This window comes from Coregonus lavaretus, assembly GCF_964263955.1.
Source record: "Coregonus lavaretus genome assembly, chromosome: 39".
Lineage (NCBI taxonomy): Eukaryota > Metazoa > Chordata > Actinopteri > Salmoniformes > Salmonidae > Coregonus > Coregonus lavaretus.
In genome coordinates, this window is record NC_140026.1 from 9,100,435 (window position 1) to 9,119,559 (window position 19,125).

At 45.9% G+C, this 19,125-nt stretch overlaps 1 protein-coding gene across 1 annotated transcript; it reads right to left on the reverse strand.

Moving 5' to 3' along the window:
- Window positions 1-914: 914 nt before the first annotated feature.
- On the reverse strand, window positions 915-17,976 carry LOC311113150 (T-complex protein 1 subunit eta-like). Its single transcript, XM_084156312.1, has 13 exons — window positions 17,915-17,976; window positions 13,239-13,392; window positions 13,042-13,148; window positions 12,739-12,917; window positions 12,461-12,522; window positions 12,007-12,116; window positions 9,044-9,208; window positions 6,886-6,963; window positions 6,483-6,593; window positions 6,116-6,213; window positions 4,915-5,047; window positions 4,334-4,540; window positions 915-1,918 (listed from the first exon to the last, which is right to left on the reverse strand). Exons 1-13 carry the CDS (start codon window positions 17,918-17,920, stop codon window positions 1,691-1,693), a joined length of 1,638 nt encoding a protein of 545 aa, XP_084012438.1. The 5' UTR covers window positions 17,921-17,976; the 3' UTR covers window positions 915-1,690.
- Window positions 17,977-19,125: the final 1,149 nt, after the last annotated feature.

A 19,125-nucleotide genomic window follows, 5' to 3' on the forward strand; every position in this document is an offset into this window, starting at 1 on the left:
GAGTCTGCCCGGTACAGTTGAAAGAGGCATTCATCCGTGAAGAGCACACTTCTCCAGCATGCCAGTAGCCAACAAAGGTGAGCATTTAACCACTAAAGTTGGTTACGACACTGGTGAGGACGACGAGCACACAGATGAGTGTCCCGGAGACGATTTTTGACAGTTTGCGCAGAAATTCTTCAGTTGTACAAACCCAGTTTCATCAGCTGTCCAGGTGGCTGGTCTTGGACGATCCCGCAGGTGAAGCCGATGGATGTGGAGGCCCTGGGCTGGCGTGGTTACACTTGGTCTGTGGTTATGAGGCCGGTTGGACGTACTGCCAAATTCTCTAAAACGACGTTAGAGGCTTATGGTAGAGAAATTAACATTGAATTCTCTGGCAAAAGCGCCGGTGGACATTACTGCAGACAGCATGCCAATTACACGCTCCTTCAAACCTTAAGACATCTTTGGCATTGTGTTGTGTGACAAACCTGCACATTTTTGAGTGGCCTTTTATTGTCCCCAGCAGAAGGTGCACCAGTGTAATGATCATGCTTTTTAAATCAGCTTCTTGATATGCCACACATGTCAGGTGGATGGATTAACTTGGCAAAGGAGAACTGCTCACTAACAGGGATGTAAATAAATAGAGAAATAAGTTTTTTGTGCGTATGGAAAATTTCTGGGATCTTTTATTTTACCTCATGAAACATGGGACCAACACTTCACATGCGTTTATATTGTTGTTCAGTATATTGAGGCTTGCCATAACAAAAGGGGTTGAATATTTATTGGCATACAACCCCCAACCGTCATTGAAGGGTAAGTAAACACAATTTGACTAGTGAAGTCTTCCAGATCATCAAATCAAGGTACTTTCAGTTAATGTTCAAACACACACCTCTTCCTGCCACACACACAGGAGACTATAGTTGAGCTGTAAAAGTATTGATTTTAATGGTCCAATAATAAATAGTTCCACTGGCAAAGCAACAAAAACATTGTCAACATCATGACTAACTCAGTGCGTGTGACAGTTACAAGCATTACAAAAGACAGCACCCTTGACTCTGTCCTAGACAATGGGTTGGATGGGGGTTGGAAACGTATGCAAAAAATGGTATTGGGGCGAGGAGGCTCTCAAGTCTCCAGCCATCTCAATGTGAAGCGATGTGAGACAAAGGGAATAGCAGTTGTGGTTTAGTAGTTTGTAAGACAGACTGTTACATTCACACACACACACACACACACACACATATAACCGATGAACTGCTTTTGCCAACTAACGCATTGAGGTGACTGGACAACATGGATGCAAATCAGTTACAAGGAGAGGCTGAGGGAGAGAAAAGGGAAATTGGACCAAATTCTAGCATCATCCTAGCCAGAGCCCAGATTACCACGACTACCGTTGCTGTTGCACCCCTCCTGTAAGATGTGTTGGAGGGGACTGAAGTGAGACCGGACCAGAGCCATAGACATACGTAGCTCAGTAAACTCCATTAGAAAGATTCTACAATTCTCATAGAACCGCCATGTTGGTTCCAAACATTCAAAAAGACTTTCACATTCTAATTAATGAACAGAATCTAGACTGCTGTTGCCATTGGAACATTGTGACAAAAATGGATGATCCTTTCCTATTTCACCCTAGTTTGCCTGAACGTCTGTCTATGGCTCTGGAGGTTAGAGAGGTAGGCTCCCCCCCCTAGTGAGCGTGGGGTCTCCCGCGTCCCCGGCCTCTCCCGCCGCCTGGAGGCCCTTCTACGCTACTGCGGGGGTTCTTGATGGTCTCGTCCACGGAGAGGATAAGGCATGCGGCCTCGCTGGCGGCGGTCAGGGCGTTGATACGAACGATGGAGGGTTCCCACACACACGCCAGGTAGTTATCAGCTATATCCTCGTTGTTTACGTCTACACCGTACCACATACCACCCTGAGAGAGAGAGAGAGAGAGAGAGAGAGAGAGAGAGAGAGAGAGAGAGAGAGAGAGAGAGAGAGAGAGAGAGAGAGAGAGAGAGAGATTAGTGTGTGTGTGTGTGGATCTCTCATAAGGGTGTGTTGGAGCAGTAAGCCTAATGACTATAGACTATAGACGAAAATCGGCGATTAAAGTCGGCGCAGGTGCATCTGCGACAGCAGAAAGTCGGACACTAGTGGTTTTCCAACAACAAGGCTCAGGTCAACACGGCAGTGTCAACATCGCTGCTATTGTTTATAAAAGTTTCTGTATAAAATGTTTTTTTTTTTTTTTTTTTTTTTTTTAAACGTGTCTATACCCGTATATCACACTCAAACTGGAAACATAACGTGTGTACAATTCCTTGGTTACTGACAGGTCCCAAATATCACTTTCCTTTGTATGCCCTGTAGCTTTAGAATCACAGCAAAGTTGGTTCCCGTTTCAGTCAAGTCTTTGGCCACGTTGGCGTGGGTCAACCAAAAACACCCTAATGGCTGGTTTTTGTTAAGTCCATGCAGTCGACATGTCAGTCGCAAGTCTGACAGTTGTTATAACCATAGTTAATGAGAATGGTTCTCCCGAGTGGCGCAGTGGTCTAAGGCACTGCATCGCAGTGCTAGCTGTGCCACTAGAGATCCTGGTTCGATTCCAGGCTCTGTCGTAGCCGGCCGCGACCGGGAGACCCATGGGGCGGCGTACAATCGGCCCAGCGTCGTCCAGGGTAGGGGAGGGAATGGCCGGCAGGGATGTAGCTCAGTTGGTAGAGCATGGCGTTTGCAACGCCAGGGTTGTGGGTTCATTTCCCACGGGGGGACAGTATGATTTTTTTGTAAAAATAAAATAATGTATGCACTCACTAACTGTAAGTCGCTCTGGATAAGAGCGTCTGCTAAATGACTAAAATGTAAAATGTTAATTTAGTCCCAGTGTGCACACTTTCTCTTTTAAATGGGCCTAATCATAGAATCCCGATTAATTTAATAGGATCTCTATGGGCCTAATAGGAAAGATTTATCCTTTAACTTTTCAAATGTATTATATATATATATATATATATATATATATATATATATATATATATATATATATAACCTTTTAATGTTGTCAAACAAATACATCAAAAGGCTGATGTAGGCTCCCTGGGCAGGTTAACTCAGGAATGGTGGAACAGCATTACGAGCGTTTATTTTGTTTAAAAAAGTAGGCTGACATTTGGTTGGCTACAATCCCTTCTCTTCTGTCATTACTTGACGCTCGTCTAGAACACTAAAAGCCTTTCCTCACCAGAATAAGGTCAGAAATCCATAGAATGACTGATCAATGCATCAATGACTGATCAATGACTGATCAATGCATCATCAACGATCCAGTTGACATCGGTAAAGTTAAACATGGAGCGAGGACGTTCAGGGACCAGCAGGGAGATTTCCAAATGAAAGTTTGACCGGGTTTTAAAGAAATGAAAAGCTGTGAAAACAATCCAACATGTTTTCTGATAGTATTTCAGTTAGTCTTGGGTGCATGTTTAGGCTACACAACAGAGCCCTAAGCGCGCAATCACATTCTCTCAAAATAAATCATTTCTCCACTCCTGTTCCCAAAAACAAAAACTAACATTTGGTCTATAATTTTACTGCGAAGAACACTTATTTCTTTAGGAGTTAATATTATAATAGGCTACATGAGGCCTACAGTCAGTGTCCAGACATCAGATACTATTCCAACTATTAAACTGCTCCACTAAAATAATTCTGGCATCCATACAGTGCCATTTGATGCAAAGAGAGAAAGTGTTCTGAATGACAGTTAGTGATTGTTATCCTTTTAGGCACAAGTCTTGTAAACTGAATTGAGGACTACACTCTCCTGTCAGCACACGTCTTGGGTCACTCATCTCTGCTTGGGCAAAATGTCAGCGTCATCGTTGAACCACACCTCATTTGAGCGTATTCCACAAGTTTAAGTCTAATCGCTTTTGATATATAGTGTAAATTGGTTCCAAGGAAACTGTAGGATGTTTTAATTATTGTGATAGGCTCATGTTTTAAACGGTACGGCATACTTGTGATAGGCTCATGTTTTAACGGTACCGCATACCCCCACTATTTATTTTGCCGGTACACTGTACCGGACCGGCTTACTTTCACCCCTGCCCATAATGCAACACACTGAAAGGTGCCCAACGACGGTCAATATCTTGACAAAAGTGATCCGCTGGAACGCGCCCTTTGTCTACCCACCTATGAGTGCATGGTGTGCGTGTGTGCGCGTGTCTACCTGTGCGTGCTTGGTGTGTGTGTGTGTGTGTGTGTGTGTGAGTGCATGGTGTGTGTTTATGGTGTGTGTGTGTGTGAGTGCATGGTGTGTGTTTATGGTGTGTGCGTGTACCTGTGCGTGCTTGGCGCGCAGCTTGTTCAGTATGTTGGTGGCGTCGAACCCTGCGTTGTCACACAACTGTCTGGGGATAATCTCTAGAGCCTTAGCGTACGCTCCAATCAGCAGCTGCTGCTTCCCGGGAATGGTTCTGGAATAATCACGCAGATACTTTGAGAGTTCCATCTCTATCGCACCTCCGCCAGCCACGATGGAGTCATTCTGGAGAGGAGGGATGGAGAGAAGGGAGAGGGGAGAGAGACAGGGGGGAGAGAAGAGAGAGGGATGAGGGAGAGAGGGGTTAGTGAATTGATCTGGAATAATCACACAGGTACTTTGAGAGGACCATCTCTACTGCACCAGCTTGGATGGTGGAGACAAGTTAGAGAACAGTCAGTGAAACAGATGCCTTGGGTTAGGTTGGTTACCCAGCCCAAGCCCTGATGAAATATCAGCTCACTGTAGAAGGATGGCATTGGTTTAAGTCATAGAGTTGGGTAGAGGGAACACGTGCTTCCAAATACCATTTTTAGCTTTAGGATGTGCCCTCTATCCAACTCTATGGTTTAGGTCCAGTGGCCTGCGGGTCAACCTACCTTGATGGCTCTGCGTACGATCATGATGGCGTCATGCAGAGAGCGTTCCGTCTCCTCCATGAACTGCTCGGCTCCGCCCCTCAGGATGATGGTGCACGTATGGGAGCGAGGACAACCCTTGAAGAAGTTATACCTGGAGGGGGCGGGAGGGAGCACATTTAAAAACACACACGGGCTTAGATGCAGTAGATCACAATTTTAAAACTAGTCCGGGTGACATTCTCCCAATTCTGTGCTTTACAATATTTGAAAACAATAACCTGCCAGGCCAGTGACGTTTTCTACCAGCCAGGGCCCGGTTTCCCGATATCGATGGAACTTAGGCCTACGAGTGTTTTAGCGATGCATCGTTCTCACGGCGGCCGAAGATGTAACATGCGGTTTCCCAAAAACACAGCGCAGAAAGAACGTTCGCCAAGTGCGTCGTTAGAGCCTACCGATTGGATAAAAAAAGACAGCGCTGCTCTCGGATCAGCCTTCAAATTCAAATTCTTAACTTGAGATAAATTCTAGAGACTCCTAGAGATAAATTAAATCACCCATACGGCTGCAAATATTGAGCCGGATAATTCTAGCCTACCTACAATAGGCCAAATGTACCAAAAATTGTCAATTTGGCACATCAATGCGCACTTCACACATCATGAAATATATTGAGGCAAAAGTTAAGACAGCCTACAAAGTTGGCAAAATATTCATTGAATTAACGCGAAATTGATTTTAATGTGATTGAAATATATATAGGTCTATGTAGTCCTACTGTAGGTCTCTTAATGCAGTCTTCTTGGTTTTCATTTGAAGCATAATTTTATCCTTCGCTTGTTTGTAACAATTGCAAAGACATTGGCAACTTTGTATTTGTAGTCAACATTGTTCTGGGCGGTCACAGAGACAAACATCTTGATTCTGTGTTTAGCGGAGATCTTGCGTGTATAAAATGTGGAAGGGCAAAAAAAATTTATCCAACAGCGCACTTAGCAGTTCTACAAGTGTTTTCAAGTGCAACTTTAGTAACGATGGTTTTGGGAAACAGCTCAGATTTATCAATGCTCCTACAAAAGGTTCTTACGATGAACTTAGCCTTAAGATGCTTTTGGGAAACTGGCCCCTGGTCTGAAAAGCACGAGCCTCTGGATCGATTAACATTCATCCCTGGAGGGAGGTACACACACTGAAGAGTGTTCCTCCTAGGAGCCCTCACCGCTCTCCTCCGACCTGCACCTCCTCAAAGAGTTCACAGCGCCCCAGGACGTCGTCTGTCATGGAGCCAACACTGGTCTGGATGGAGCCCCCGCAGGCCTGGAGGACACATCACACACCACGTTAGGAATACACACAGCTAGAAAAATGAACAAATCAATAGAAGAAGCATCTATAAGATGCTATTGATAACAATCCCACTCCCGACAGTTCCTCTAAATTCAGACAAATAACTTGTGAACTTTTCGAATGAGAAACAAACAAAACAAAAAAATCTGTGGCTTGGAAGACATTCAACTAATGAACACAACCCAGTTTTAAAAATCAAAATATCTTGACTGCACTGTGGTTGCATTGCGGTCCCCTACCATCATGGTCCTCTTGAGATCCTCCTCCTGAACACGTCCGGCGCAGAACAGATCCCGGTCAGCAAAGTACTGTGTGGCCACGTCACCAATGGGCAGCTTAGACAGGACCACCTAAAAAAAAAAAAAAAAAAAAAAAAAAGCAGCAACATGTCACATTTCAGCCATAACTGATTTCTTCATGGTTTTAAAAACAAAGATAATTGTGAGTCTAGATGTACTATTGCTGTTGGGTTTTGATAAGTTTAATTAAAAATGTCCTAAAAGTCTGCTAGCATGAAAGCTAACATCGTCTAACGTTAGCCTCAGCAGCCAGCAAGCTAGCCTGCCGTAGTCATGGCAACTCTTTCAACCAACTGCCAGAGGCCGTGTAAACCAGGGGAAACGTCGTTAGCTAGCTACGTACCTTGGCTCCAGACTTGTAGATCTTCTCCAGCTTGTCATACAGGATGTTCCACTCTGCGTCTACGATGGCCTGGTAGTCCTGGAGAGGAGACAGAGGGGGAAAAGGTGCATTCCAATTCTCTAGACTTAACTCTCCCTCATTCATTTCAAAAGCATTTGGTGTATGGTAGTGTATTTCCTATGGCTTAGTCAATAATATTCTTCATATTTCAGATGCCATCCAGGGACAGTGTGAGTGAATAGAACGGTTGTGTTCCGGCTCTCCATCTTTAGGATAGTGTCTGGCGGTAGTGGTTAGCCAAGACTCCAGATCACACACACATCACTGGTGACGTGGGTACGAATCACGTCTCATGTATATGTATATATACACACACACACACACACACACACACACACACACACACACACACACACACACACACACACACACAGCTGTGGGAAAAATTAAGAGACCACTGCAAAGTCTTCTTAAAATCAGCATCTCTACATGTACGACAGCCATTCCATGCCAGTGTCTGTTGAATTCCAACACAGGCACACCTCATTCTACTGAATTAGGTGATCACATGAACCAAATTTTATTTAACGAGGAAAAGTATAAAAACCACTGCTGTGGTCATCACTATCCTCTTGCAATAGGACCAGCTGGATGGCAAAAACAGTGCTAATAGTACCTCAAAAGTAATATTAATCAAGAAATAACTATTGACCTTGCCAAGAGTTGAAAAGGAAAGTTTTGAGTGAGGAAAATAAGGGTTCAATTCAGGATTTACTGGCAGAGGGATACAGTGAGCGTCAGGTTGCTTCCATCCTTAAAATTTCAAAGACGGCGGTTCATAAGAACAAGGTCAAGCAGCAGACATTGGAGACAACAAAGCTACAGACCGGCAGAGGGCGAAAACTACTCTCTACTAACCGGGATGACCGCCAACTAATTCGAATGTCCCTCAACAACCGTAGGATGACATCAAGTGACCTACAAAAATAATGGCAAACGGCAGCTGGGGTGAAGTGCACAGCGAGGACGGTTCGAAACAGGCTCCTAGGGGCAGGGCTGAAGTCGTGCAAAGCTAGAAAAAAGCTCTGAGAAGCAAAGAAGAGCCAGGCTGAGGTTTGCAAAATACCATAAGGATTGGACCGTAGAGGACTGGAGTAAAGTAATCTTCTCTGATGAGTCCAATTTTCAGCTTTGCCCAACACCTGGTTGTCTAAATGGTTAGACGGAGACCTGGAGAGGCCTACAAGCAACAGTGTCTCGCACCCACTGTGAAATTTGGTGGAGGATCGGTGATGATCTGGGGGTGCTTCAGCAAGGCTGGAATCGGGCAGATTTGTCTTTGTGAAGGACGCATGAATCAAGCCACGTACAAGGTTGCTCTGGAAGAAAACTTGCTTCCTTTGTTCCCCAACTCTGAGGATTGGTTTTTCCAGCAAGACAATGCGCCATGCCACACAGCCAGGTCAATCAAGGTGTGGATGGAGGACCACCAGATCAAGACCCTGTCATGGCCAGCCCAATCTCCAGACCTGAACCCCATTGAAAACTTCTGGAATGTGATCAAGCCATCAAACAAAGCCGAGCTGCTTGAATTTTTGCGCCAGGAGTGGCATAAAGTCACCCAACATCAATATGAAAGACTGGTGGAGAGCATGCCAAGACACATGAAAGCTGTGATTGAAAATCAGGGTTATTCCACCAAATACTGATTTCTGAAGTTAAAACATTACTATTGTGTTGTTTAAAAACGAACATTAACTTATTTTCTTTGCATTATTCGAGGTCTGACAACACTGCATATTTTTTGTTATTTTGACCAGTTGTCATTTTCTGCAAATAAATGCTCTAAATGACAATATTTTTATCTGGAATTTGGGAGAAATGTTGTCAGTAGTTTATAGAATAAAACAAAAAATGTTATTTTTACCCAAACACATACCTATAAATAGTCAAAACCAGAGAAACTGATAATTTTGTAGTGGTCTCTTAATTTTTTCCGCAGCTGTATGTATATATATATATATTTTAAAAGAGGATCGCAACGTGTGGCAGTTATGTCTTTGTCTGTAGTGACAACAGCAGAGCCAAAATCATTAGTGATATAATAATGCCCCGTTATTGATCGCTAAATGTATTTATTGACTGATTGATAACTAACCTCGACAGACTTGACGCGGACCTCTGCGTTGTCTTTCTCGGCCTTCAGTTCCAGCTCCACATTGAGTAGAGCGATCTTGGGCTGGTCGTAGCGTTTAGGCTGCATCTCAAACCCAGCATAGGAGAACGTCTTCTTGAAGGCCACGCCAGCTACCAGGTGAGACTCCTGTAGAGGGAGGAGAGGAGACAGGGGGAGGAGGGTAGAGGGAGAGAGAGAGACAGGGGGAGGAGGGTAGAGGGAGAGAGAGAGACAGGGGGAGGAGGGTAGAGGGAGAGAGAGAGAGGGGGAGGAGGGTAGAGAGAGAGAGAGAGAGAAGGGTAGAGAGAGAGGGGGGGAGGAGGGTAGAGAGAGAGAGAGAGAGAGAGGGGGAGGAGGGTAGAGAGAGAGAGAGAGGGGGAGGAGGGTAGAGAGAGAGAGAGGGGGAGGAGGGTAGAGAGAGAGAGAGAGGGGGAGGAGGGTAGAGAGAGAGAGAGGGGGAGGAGGGTAGAGAGAGAGAGAGAGAGAGAGAGAGAGAGAGGGGGAGGAGGGTAGAGAGAGAGAGAGAGAGAGAGAGAGAGAGAGAGAGGGGGAGGAGGGTAGAGAGAGAGAGAGAGAGAGGGGGAGGAGGGTAGAGAGAGAGAGAGAGAGAGGGGGAGGAGGGTAGAGAGAGAGAGAGAGGGAGAGGGAGAGGGAGAGGGAGAGGGAGAGGGAGAGACAGAGAGTATAATTAGTCTCTTGTAGAGACCGACTGCAATAGGTGGTGGAATAAATGAAACCTTCTGGCAGGATCCAGACCACATGGTAGTGCAATAGAATCAATAATTTCCCTGTTTACACCAGACGGGACACTGGGTTGTACAGTGATAACACTAGGACAGGAGTAGGCAACCCACGGCATTTAACCAACTGGGAAGACCAGGTGTATTGAATTTAGGCAATCACTGAACTGATCAATTAGCTCAGTTGGTCAGATGTTGTGCCTAGTTGGAACAAAAGAGTTGCCTTCCCCGGCTCTAGGACCTACACCGCTCGTCTTCCCACCATGAAATGAGACTATAGAGAGACGAACCCTAGGCCCCAGCCCTACACCCAAAGATGGAGTAGAGAGAGACGAACCCTAGGTCCCAGCCCTACACCCAAAGATGGAGTAGAGAGAGACGAACCCTAGGTCCCAGCCCTACACCCAAAGATGGAGTAGAGAGAGACGAACCCTAGGTCCCAGCCCTACACCCAAAGATGGAGTAGAGAGAGACGAACCCTAGGTCCCAGCCCTACACCCAAAGATGGAGTAGAGAGAGACGAACCCTAGGTCCCAGCCCTACACCCAAAGATGGAGTAGAGAGAGACGAACCCTAGGTCCCAGCCCTACACCCAAAGATGGAGTAGAGACGAACCCTAGGCCCCAGCCCTACACCCAAAGATGGAGTAGAGAGAGACGAACCCTAGGTCCCAGCCCTACACCCAAAGATGGAGTAGAGAGAGACGAACCCTAGGTCCCAGCCCTACACCCAAAGATGGAGTAGAGAGAGACGAACCCTAGGTCCCAGCCCTACACCCAAAGATGGAGTAGAGACGAACGCTAGGTCCCAGCCCTACACCCAAAGATGGAGTAGAGAGAGACGAACCCTAGGTCCCAGCCCTACACCCAAAGATGGAGTAGAGAGAGACGAACCCTAGGTCCCAGCCCTACACCCAAAGATGGAGTAGAGACGAACCCTAGGTCCCAGCCCTACACCCAAAGATGGAGTAGAGAGACGAACCCTAGGTCCCAGCCCTACACCCAAAGATGGAGTAGAGAGACGAACCCTAGGTCCCAGCCCTACACCCAAAGATGGAGTAGAGACGAACCCTAGGTCCCAGCCCTACACCCAAAGATGGAGTAGAGAGAGACGAACCCTAGGCCCCAGCCCTACACCCAAAGATGGAGTAGAGACGAACCCTAGGTCCCAGCCCTACACCCAAAGATGGAGTAGAGACGAACCCTAGGTCCCAGCCCTACACCCAAAGATGGAGTAGAGAGAGACGAACCCTAGGTCCCAGCCCTACACCCAAAGATGGAGTAGAGACGAACCCTAGGCCCCAGCCCTACACCCAAAGATGGAGTAGAGACGAACCCTAGGTCCCAGCACTACACCCAAAGATGGAGTAGAGAGAGACGAACCCTAGGTCCCAGCCCTACACCCAAAGATGGAGTAGAGACGAACCCTAGGCCCCAGCCCTACACCCAAAGATGGAGTAGAGACAAACCCTAGGTCCCAGCCCTACACCCAAAGATGGAGTAGAGAGACGAACCCTAGGTCCCAGCCCTACACCCAAAGATGGAGTAGAGAGACGAACCCTAGGTCCCAGCACTACACCCAAAGATGGAGTAGAGAGACGAACCCTAGGTCCCAGCCCTACACCCAAAGATGGAGTAGAGACGAACCCTAGGTCCCAGCCCTACACCCAAAGATGGAGTAGAGACGAACCCTAGGTCCCAGCCCTACACCCAAAGATGGAGTAGAGACGAACCCTAGGTCCCAGCCCTACACCCAAAGATGGAGTAGAGAGAGACGAACCCTAGGTCCCAGCCCTACACCCAAAGATGGAGTAGAGAGAGACGAACCCTAGGTCCCAGCCCTACACCCAAAGATGGAGTAGAGAGACTCTTTAGACCAGGGTTCTTCAATTCCGGTCCTGGAGGGCCGAAACACCTCTGTTTTTCCATCCTCTCCTTCTAATCAGGGGCTAATTCAGACCTGGGACACCAGGTGAGTGCAATTAACTACCAGGTAGAAATAAAAAACAGAAGTGTTTCGGCCCTCCAGGACCGGAATAGAAGAACCCTGCTTTAGACTGTAGAGACGAACCCTAGGTCCCAGCACTACACCCAAAGATGGAGTAGAGACACTTTACTATATTGAGACTCAGCCCTGTAGTCTCACCTCACCAAAATGAACAACACCATTTTACCTCCAGAGCTCCCCTTAAGGTCCCAGTCTTACCTCCAGAGCTCCCCCCTGCACCTTCTTGATACCGATCATCTTGAGGGGCAGCAGGTCATCCAGCATCATGACGGCCTCCACCACCATCTCACTGAAGAACTCTTTCTGACCTGGGGTCGGGTTCAATTACAACATTAATACAACCTTTATACCAGAACCTTAACACCCCATTAATACCCTTACTTCCTTCTGAAAACTACCAATAGTTAAAGAGTTGCAACATTCCAAACATTCCCAGGATTGAGAAAAGCAGGTTGGAAGATTCCCAGAATCAGGAAGGAATAAGCAGGAAATCCAGAATCCTCTAACTAGGATTTATTATCTTTTTATTAGAAATGTTGCAACCCTACCAGTAGTAACAAAAGCTGTAGATGAATTAATTGTAAGTTATTTGTAAAGCAAATTCCAACACCTTATGTTTCTGTTGTTCAATAAAAAATTCAAAAACTCTGACCTGCGATCAGCTTGGAGTTCATGGCTGTGGCGGCACACTTCACCAAGAGTTCCCTCTGTTCTCTAGAGGGAGTGAGGGGAGGGAGATGGTTAGAAGAGGGGGAGTAGACAGTGATCAGCTTGGAGTTCATGGCTGTGGCGGCATACTTCACCAAGAGTTCCCTAAGGTTCTCTAGAGGAAGACTATGTTCAATCTGATATCCAACGGAAACTTGTCTTCTGCTTTATTCCATCCCCTTTGAAAGATCTCTCACACACACACACACACTCCCAACTCACTTCTTGTCGTCCTTCTTGACGGTGACAGAGATCTCTCTGATCTTCTTGACGGCCAGGTGCGTAGCGCTGCGGAAGGCTCTGATGATGGTCTGGGGGTGTAGACCCTCCTCCACGTACGGCTTCAACTGCTTCAGGAACTCTGCTGCCAACAGGGTCACAGACGTGGTACCGTCACCCACCTGGAGAGAGAATAGAAACTTTGAACACCAATAAGAGGGAGGCGGAGCGAATAGACTAACACTAGAACGGGAGGAAAGAGTATGAAAGTGGGACAGACAGGAGACAAACAAGAGACAGGCAAACCTCGGCATCCTGGGAGCGTGCGATGTCAACCAGGGTCTTGGCAGCAGGGTGAACCACATCCAGCAGCTTCAGGATGGTCGCCCCGTCGTTGGAGATGGTGGCTTTACCTGAGGGAGACATCCCACACATGCCTTCAGTATCATTGCAAAACAAGTGTCCAACTACTGCAGGCCATGTTCCCCCTCCACCCCTCTCACCTCTGCCGTCCACCATGAGTTTGTCCATGCCGCGAGGCCCCAGGGTGGTGCGGACGGCCTCGGCGATGACCTGGCAGGCATTGATGTTGCTGATCAGCTGGGGGACGCCCTGAGACGTATCTGTCCCCTCCTTCAGCAGGATAACCGGTGTGGGCTACAGGGAGAGAGGAGAGGGGGGAGGAGAGGTAAGCAAGACAGCCATGTTGGCTGGAGACAGACGTCTACATTATAGTGGTCCTCTGTAGCTCAGCTGTTAGAGCACGGCGCATGTAACGCCAATGTAGTGGGTTCGATCCCCGGGACCACCCATACACAAAAATGTATGCACGCATGACTGTAAGTCGCTTTGGATAAAAGCGTCTGCTAAATGGCATATTATTATTATTATAGTCTTTATGCAGACAAGTTCGCCCTGGCTAAGAGTGGAGAGGCAGCAATGGGATGGAGGGGTGGAGAGAGTTTCATTTCATTTGTAGAGGGTCAGCACTCAAAAGGATTTAAAGATTCTTATGTCACTTTTTTTAATTGAGGCAAGAAGAGAAAGTTAGGCTGCAGAGACACTTACGTTACATTCTAGTCATTTAGCTTAGCAGATGCTCTTATCCAAAGCAACTTGATTTCCGTGCACAGGATGCGCGGTCCACGTGACAGAATTTGGGTGTGACGCTTTTGATCCTCAAAGTGTAGCCACTAGCAGTTAGCTAGCAGCATCCGTCAAGATTTGTCCTCTTACTTGTCACACAACTAACATTACCGGTAGCTTGCTGGATCAAGTGATGCCACATTCCTAGGGCCATGCGTTTTTGTTTTTTGGGGCACTTGAGAGATGGTTTTCCAACCCGAGTATGCAGCATTTGTTTCATCCACTGCACACCTGCGTGTCGGCCATTTGCGGTTATTGCCTACATGAGTGCTGGTGGAAAATTATTTTAGGACATCGGACATGACAATGGCATTAATACATGCTAATAGCTAACTCGCGAGAACCATCCAAACTACACAATATGTTTTGAATTGGCTTTCTAGTTAGTCTGTTGTAGGCTATATCATATACCGTATATTTAATCTGCTAGGCAATGTCTCTCACTCTCCCTCTCTGGCAACGACCCACTGGCAAACACACAGGTGATGCACACACCATGACTTTACCAGGATGTTCATTGCAGACCAAAAACTGCATGATTGAAAGACCGCTCGTGCCTGTCAATGCAGGCCAACAATAATTATACTCCAATGCGCTTTGTAATGCACTCTCCTCCCAAAGGAAACAGATACAATTCTGATCGGAGAAGCCTAATTGTTTTACAGTGATTTTCGCGTGATTTTATTTTACTTGTCCAGCCGGATGACAATTTCTAATCTGCTTGTCCGGCAATTATTTTGACTTGCCCCCCCGGAAGCGTTAATGTCAAGCCCTGTTACACACAAAATAGACCCATTTGAAATATGATCAAATAAAGTAGCCTATTGTGGCAAAGATGCGTCCGTAGCAGATTGCTAAACTGTACTTTATATGGATAATAATGTAGGTAGGCTAACCATTTTTTTTTTTGCAAGGCATAAATTAAACGAGCGCTTTCTGGTCACTAATCTGGATATGTGCGCCACCATTGCACACCAATGCTGATGACTGGTCATTGGTCAACAACACGCGCAGCTTCCTGTTCTGAAGCACAGATAAGTTTTTGAAACAAGAATCTGGTGCAATGCCGTAGGCCCATGTTAGTGACCAGTTCAAATAAGCAAAGGTATAAATATAACATAGAAATGGTAGGCTATATGGTCGGCTATATGTAGCCTACTTAAATTGTATTTTCTATCAAGTTGAGTCTCAAATTTGTGACTCGAGTCACTCGAATCAAAGTCATGTGACGAGAGTCAATACATCTGGCTTTAAGCGCACTGTTTGATTAAATAATTAATACAAATGATTCAAGAGGGAGCCAGAGATCTAGATAAACGTCCCCCCCCCCCCAATATTGGTTGACCAACAGCCTATAGACCAAACAATTGACTAAATGGGGGTCAGCCCCAAGAGTCAGAATTTCATTCAGAGTACCTGAGCTTTTACGCGCTTTGTGGAGGCAGAGAAGCGCATCTCTCCAAATACTGCGGTCTAAACAGAGTTGGAGATGTTCATGGATTGTTATTTTTTATAGCAAATGAAACTAGGCTAGCCATTTGTGTTCTGAAAAGTCCCCACACTACATTTTCTGATATAAAAATGCCCATCATACCCATAGAGACCTGGCAGTGTGGTGCCAGGAAAACATCCTCTCCCTCAATGCGAGTAAGACAAAGGAGCTGATCGTGGACTACAGGAAAAGGCAGGCCGAACAGGCCCCCATTACCATTGACAGGGCTGTAGTGGAGCGGGTCGAGAGTTTCAAGTTCCTTGGTGTCCACATCACCAACAAACTATCATGGTCCAAACACACCAAAACAGTAGTGAAGAGGGCAAGACAACACCTTCTCCCCCTCAGGAGACTGAAAAGATTTGGCATGGGTCCCCAGATCCTCAAAAAGTTATGCAGCTGCACCATCGGGAGCATCCTGACCGGTTGCATCACAGCCTGGTATGGCAACTGTGCGGCATCAGACCATAAGGCGCTACAATGGGTAGTGCGTACGGCCCAGTACATCACTGGGGCCAAGCTTCCTGCCATCCAGGACCTACATACTAGGCGGTGTCAGAGGAAGGCCCAAAAAGACTCCAGTCACCCAAGTCATAGACTGTTCTCTCTGCTACCACACAGCTCCGGAGCTTCAAGTCAAGGACCAAAAGGTTCCTTAACAGCTTCTACCCACAAGCCAAGTCCTGTGTAGCTCAGTTGGTAGAGTATGGTGTTTGCAACGCCAGGGTTGTGGGTTTGATTCTCACGGGGGGCCAGTATGAAAAATGTATGCACTAACTGTAAGTCGCTCTGGATAAGAGTGTCTGCTAAATGACAAATTAAAAAAAAAAAAAAAATAAGACTCCTGAACAATTAATCAAATGGCCCCCCTCCCCCCTTTGTTTTTACACTGCTGCTACTTGCTGTTTATTATCTATGCTTAGTCACTTTACCCCTACCTACAAGTACAAATTACCTCGACTAACCTGTACCCCTGCACATTGATCCGGTACCGGTAACCCCTGTATATAGCCGAGTTGTTATTTTATTGTACTTTAGTTTATTTAGTAAATATTTTTTTTACTCTTTCTTGAACTGCATTGTTGGTTAAGGGCTTGTAAGTAAGCATTTCAGGGTAAGGTCTACACTGGTTGTATTCCGCGCATGTGAGGAATAACATTTGATGTTAAGAACAGACAACAAATACCTTGTGAAATACTGTTGTTGATTGATGTGGTCTTGTTACTTAAGGATGAGACTGACTATATTATCCACAACCTTCTAAGGTAGAAGCATTTACATTTATTTCAGATGGCTGTCTATGCTGTCTTTCCGTTTATAAGCTAATGCTAAATTGCAGGTGTTGCTAAATATATTGTGTGGAAAGAACATCCCAGCAGGGTATTGGCACGCTCTTTTTTTCCCAAGTTATATTGTGATTTTGAAACGTTTTATGTTTTCAGGCTGGGTTCATAGTCTCTCCCCTTTAACTGTTCTAATCGCCCCATTTTTATAACCTCCGATGATCAGGGATTGAGGCTGTTGGAGAGGATCAGTTTGAGCAAAGTGACGTTTCTGGACGATGCACCATGCTGCCTTGACAAAATGACCGAGCTGCGAAGATTACGGTTTAATTTGAGAAAGGCCAAGGGCGCTCCCCTCTCCCGATGACATGACGGGCTTTTGGTTTTGACCGGTTCAACCCGGACCAGCATAAAATAACTTATTCAGTATCTAAGGGGCTAGCCTTCCAATGTTTGTCAATAATCAAAACATGCTTAGAAAGCGCATCTGGGAAAGATAACTCGCCAACTAGCCTAGCGGGAAGGTTCTCGACTGTTCTAACCAAATATGATGCGCCACAATGCTGTCAAGACCGACAACCACTCCTTGCTAGCTACTACTGCTGCTAGTAGCGTTAGCACATGGCTAGAAGGGGTCCACCATGTCAAATTACCGTCAAGTTATTGTTTTTTTTTTGCATTTTAACTAACCCTTTTCTTCTCCTAACCTGCTGTATAAATTCTAACCTGCTACGAGAATTCAAATCTGGCGTTAAATTTCACAAAAGCTGGATCCCTTCAAGCCATGACCGACAACCAGACCAAGCAAGCTAGTAACGTTAGCACAAGTTGACGGACAAAGCCAGGACGTAACTTAGCTACTTTACCTAACTAGACGCGGTGACTACTACGAAACAATATACATGGGTTTACACTTGAACTATCAAACCCATGTCAGCACATTACTAATGCACCTAGATTTTTTTGGGTTTAGCTATCTATGAACTAACGGTACATGAGCGTCACTAGCTAAGGAGCTAGCTAGTAAGAATACCGGTACGCCCAATTGATGCGAGGAGACGCTAGTTAGTTAGCTACTTGTTAGCATCATGATAACGGTGGACTTTGTAACGTATTTTATTTGAAATATAATGCGTCGATCTGGATAGAAACAGCATATATTTACCAAATCATGCAATTTGGTAACACATATGCACTGATAACTAGACAGATGCAGGTGGATTGTGTCTGAATGAGCGAAGCATGAAACGCTACTCACCATCATCTTTGCAATTATTTTTGAGAGAAACCGACCCGGTGTTCTATCCCACAATGCAGTTCGACTATGAGCCTCTCTTCCTGTTTAATATAGCGTTTTGCCGCCATCTAGATTTCTCGTACACATCTATTTTGAGCAGGGGTGCCTTTGTTACTTTGTACTTGTCACTGGGACAAGCTTCAGAATTGGAACACGATTCAATTGATCTATTTTGACGTTGACGAATCGTATATTTCCAGTCCCAATTCAATAACATTCTTTGCAATTTCTCTTGATATCGGCATTATTTTGTTTAGTGCACGCTGTCACATCAGTCCCAAGCCATTGCAGGTATTTCAGGAGTCGACTGTTAAAAATGTGGTCTTTCAATTCAGTTCACACAATAAATTATCATCCTAGATCATCCTATACAAAATACAACATTTCCCCTTTCATCTGTGCTATTACTAATTGTAGCTGTTTCCACACATGCAGTTTACATTTTTAGTCATTTAGCAGAAGATCTTATCCAGAGCGACTTACAGTTAGTGAGTGCATACATTTTTCATACTGCACATCTATTTCGTGCACATGCACATCCATTTCCATTATCACTACTCTGTACCTAGTAAAACTCTGGGCCCCAGTGGAGAGGGACAAGAGCTTCAAGTTCCTCGGTGTCCACATCACTGAGGACTTAACGTGGACCTGTCACACCAGTACAGTTGTGAAGAAGGCAGGGCATTGCCTCTTCTCCCTCAAAAGGCTGAAACGATTTGGGATGGCCACTCAGATCCTTAGGAACTTTTACAGCTGCACCATTGAGAGCATCCTGACTGGTTGTATCACCATCTGGTAAGGCAACTGCACCGCCCTCAACCGGATTCCCTACAGCGGGTGGTGCGGACGGCCCAGCGCATCACTGGGAGTGAGCTCCCTGCCATCCAGGACGTACATGCCAGGCAGTGTCTGAGAAAGGCCTGAAAAATTGCCAAACACTCCAGCCACCTGAGACATGGACTGTTCTCCATGCTCCCGTCCGGCAGACCGTACCGGTGCATCAAGGCTCAGACCAACAGACTCCTAAACAGCTTCTATCCCCTGGCCATAAGACTGTTAAATGGCTAACAACTACTCCACCTCACACCTACAGTGCCTTGCAAAAGTATTCATCCCCCTTGGCGTTTTTCCTATTTTGTTGTATTACAACCTGTAATTTAAATCGATTTTTA

Bases quoted from the DNA above. Each gene is read 5' to 3' on its own strand.
- LOC311113150 (XM_084156312.1), bottom strand. The intron at 12,117-12,460 runs GTCAGAGTTTTT...ACCCGACCCCAG, and splicing joins GAACTCCAAGCTGATCGCAG to GTCAGAAAGAGTTCTTCAGT. The intron at 1,919-4,333 runs GTACACGCACAC...TCTCTCTCTCAG, and splicing joins TGCGCGCCAAGCACGCACAG to GGTGGTATGTGGTACGGTGT.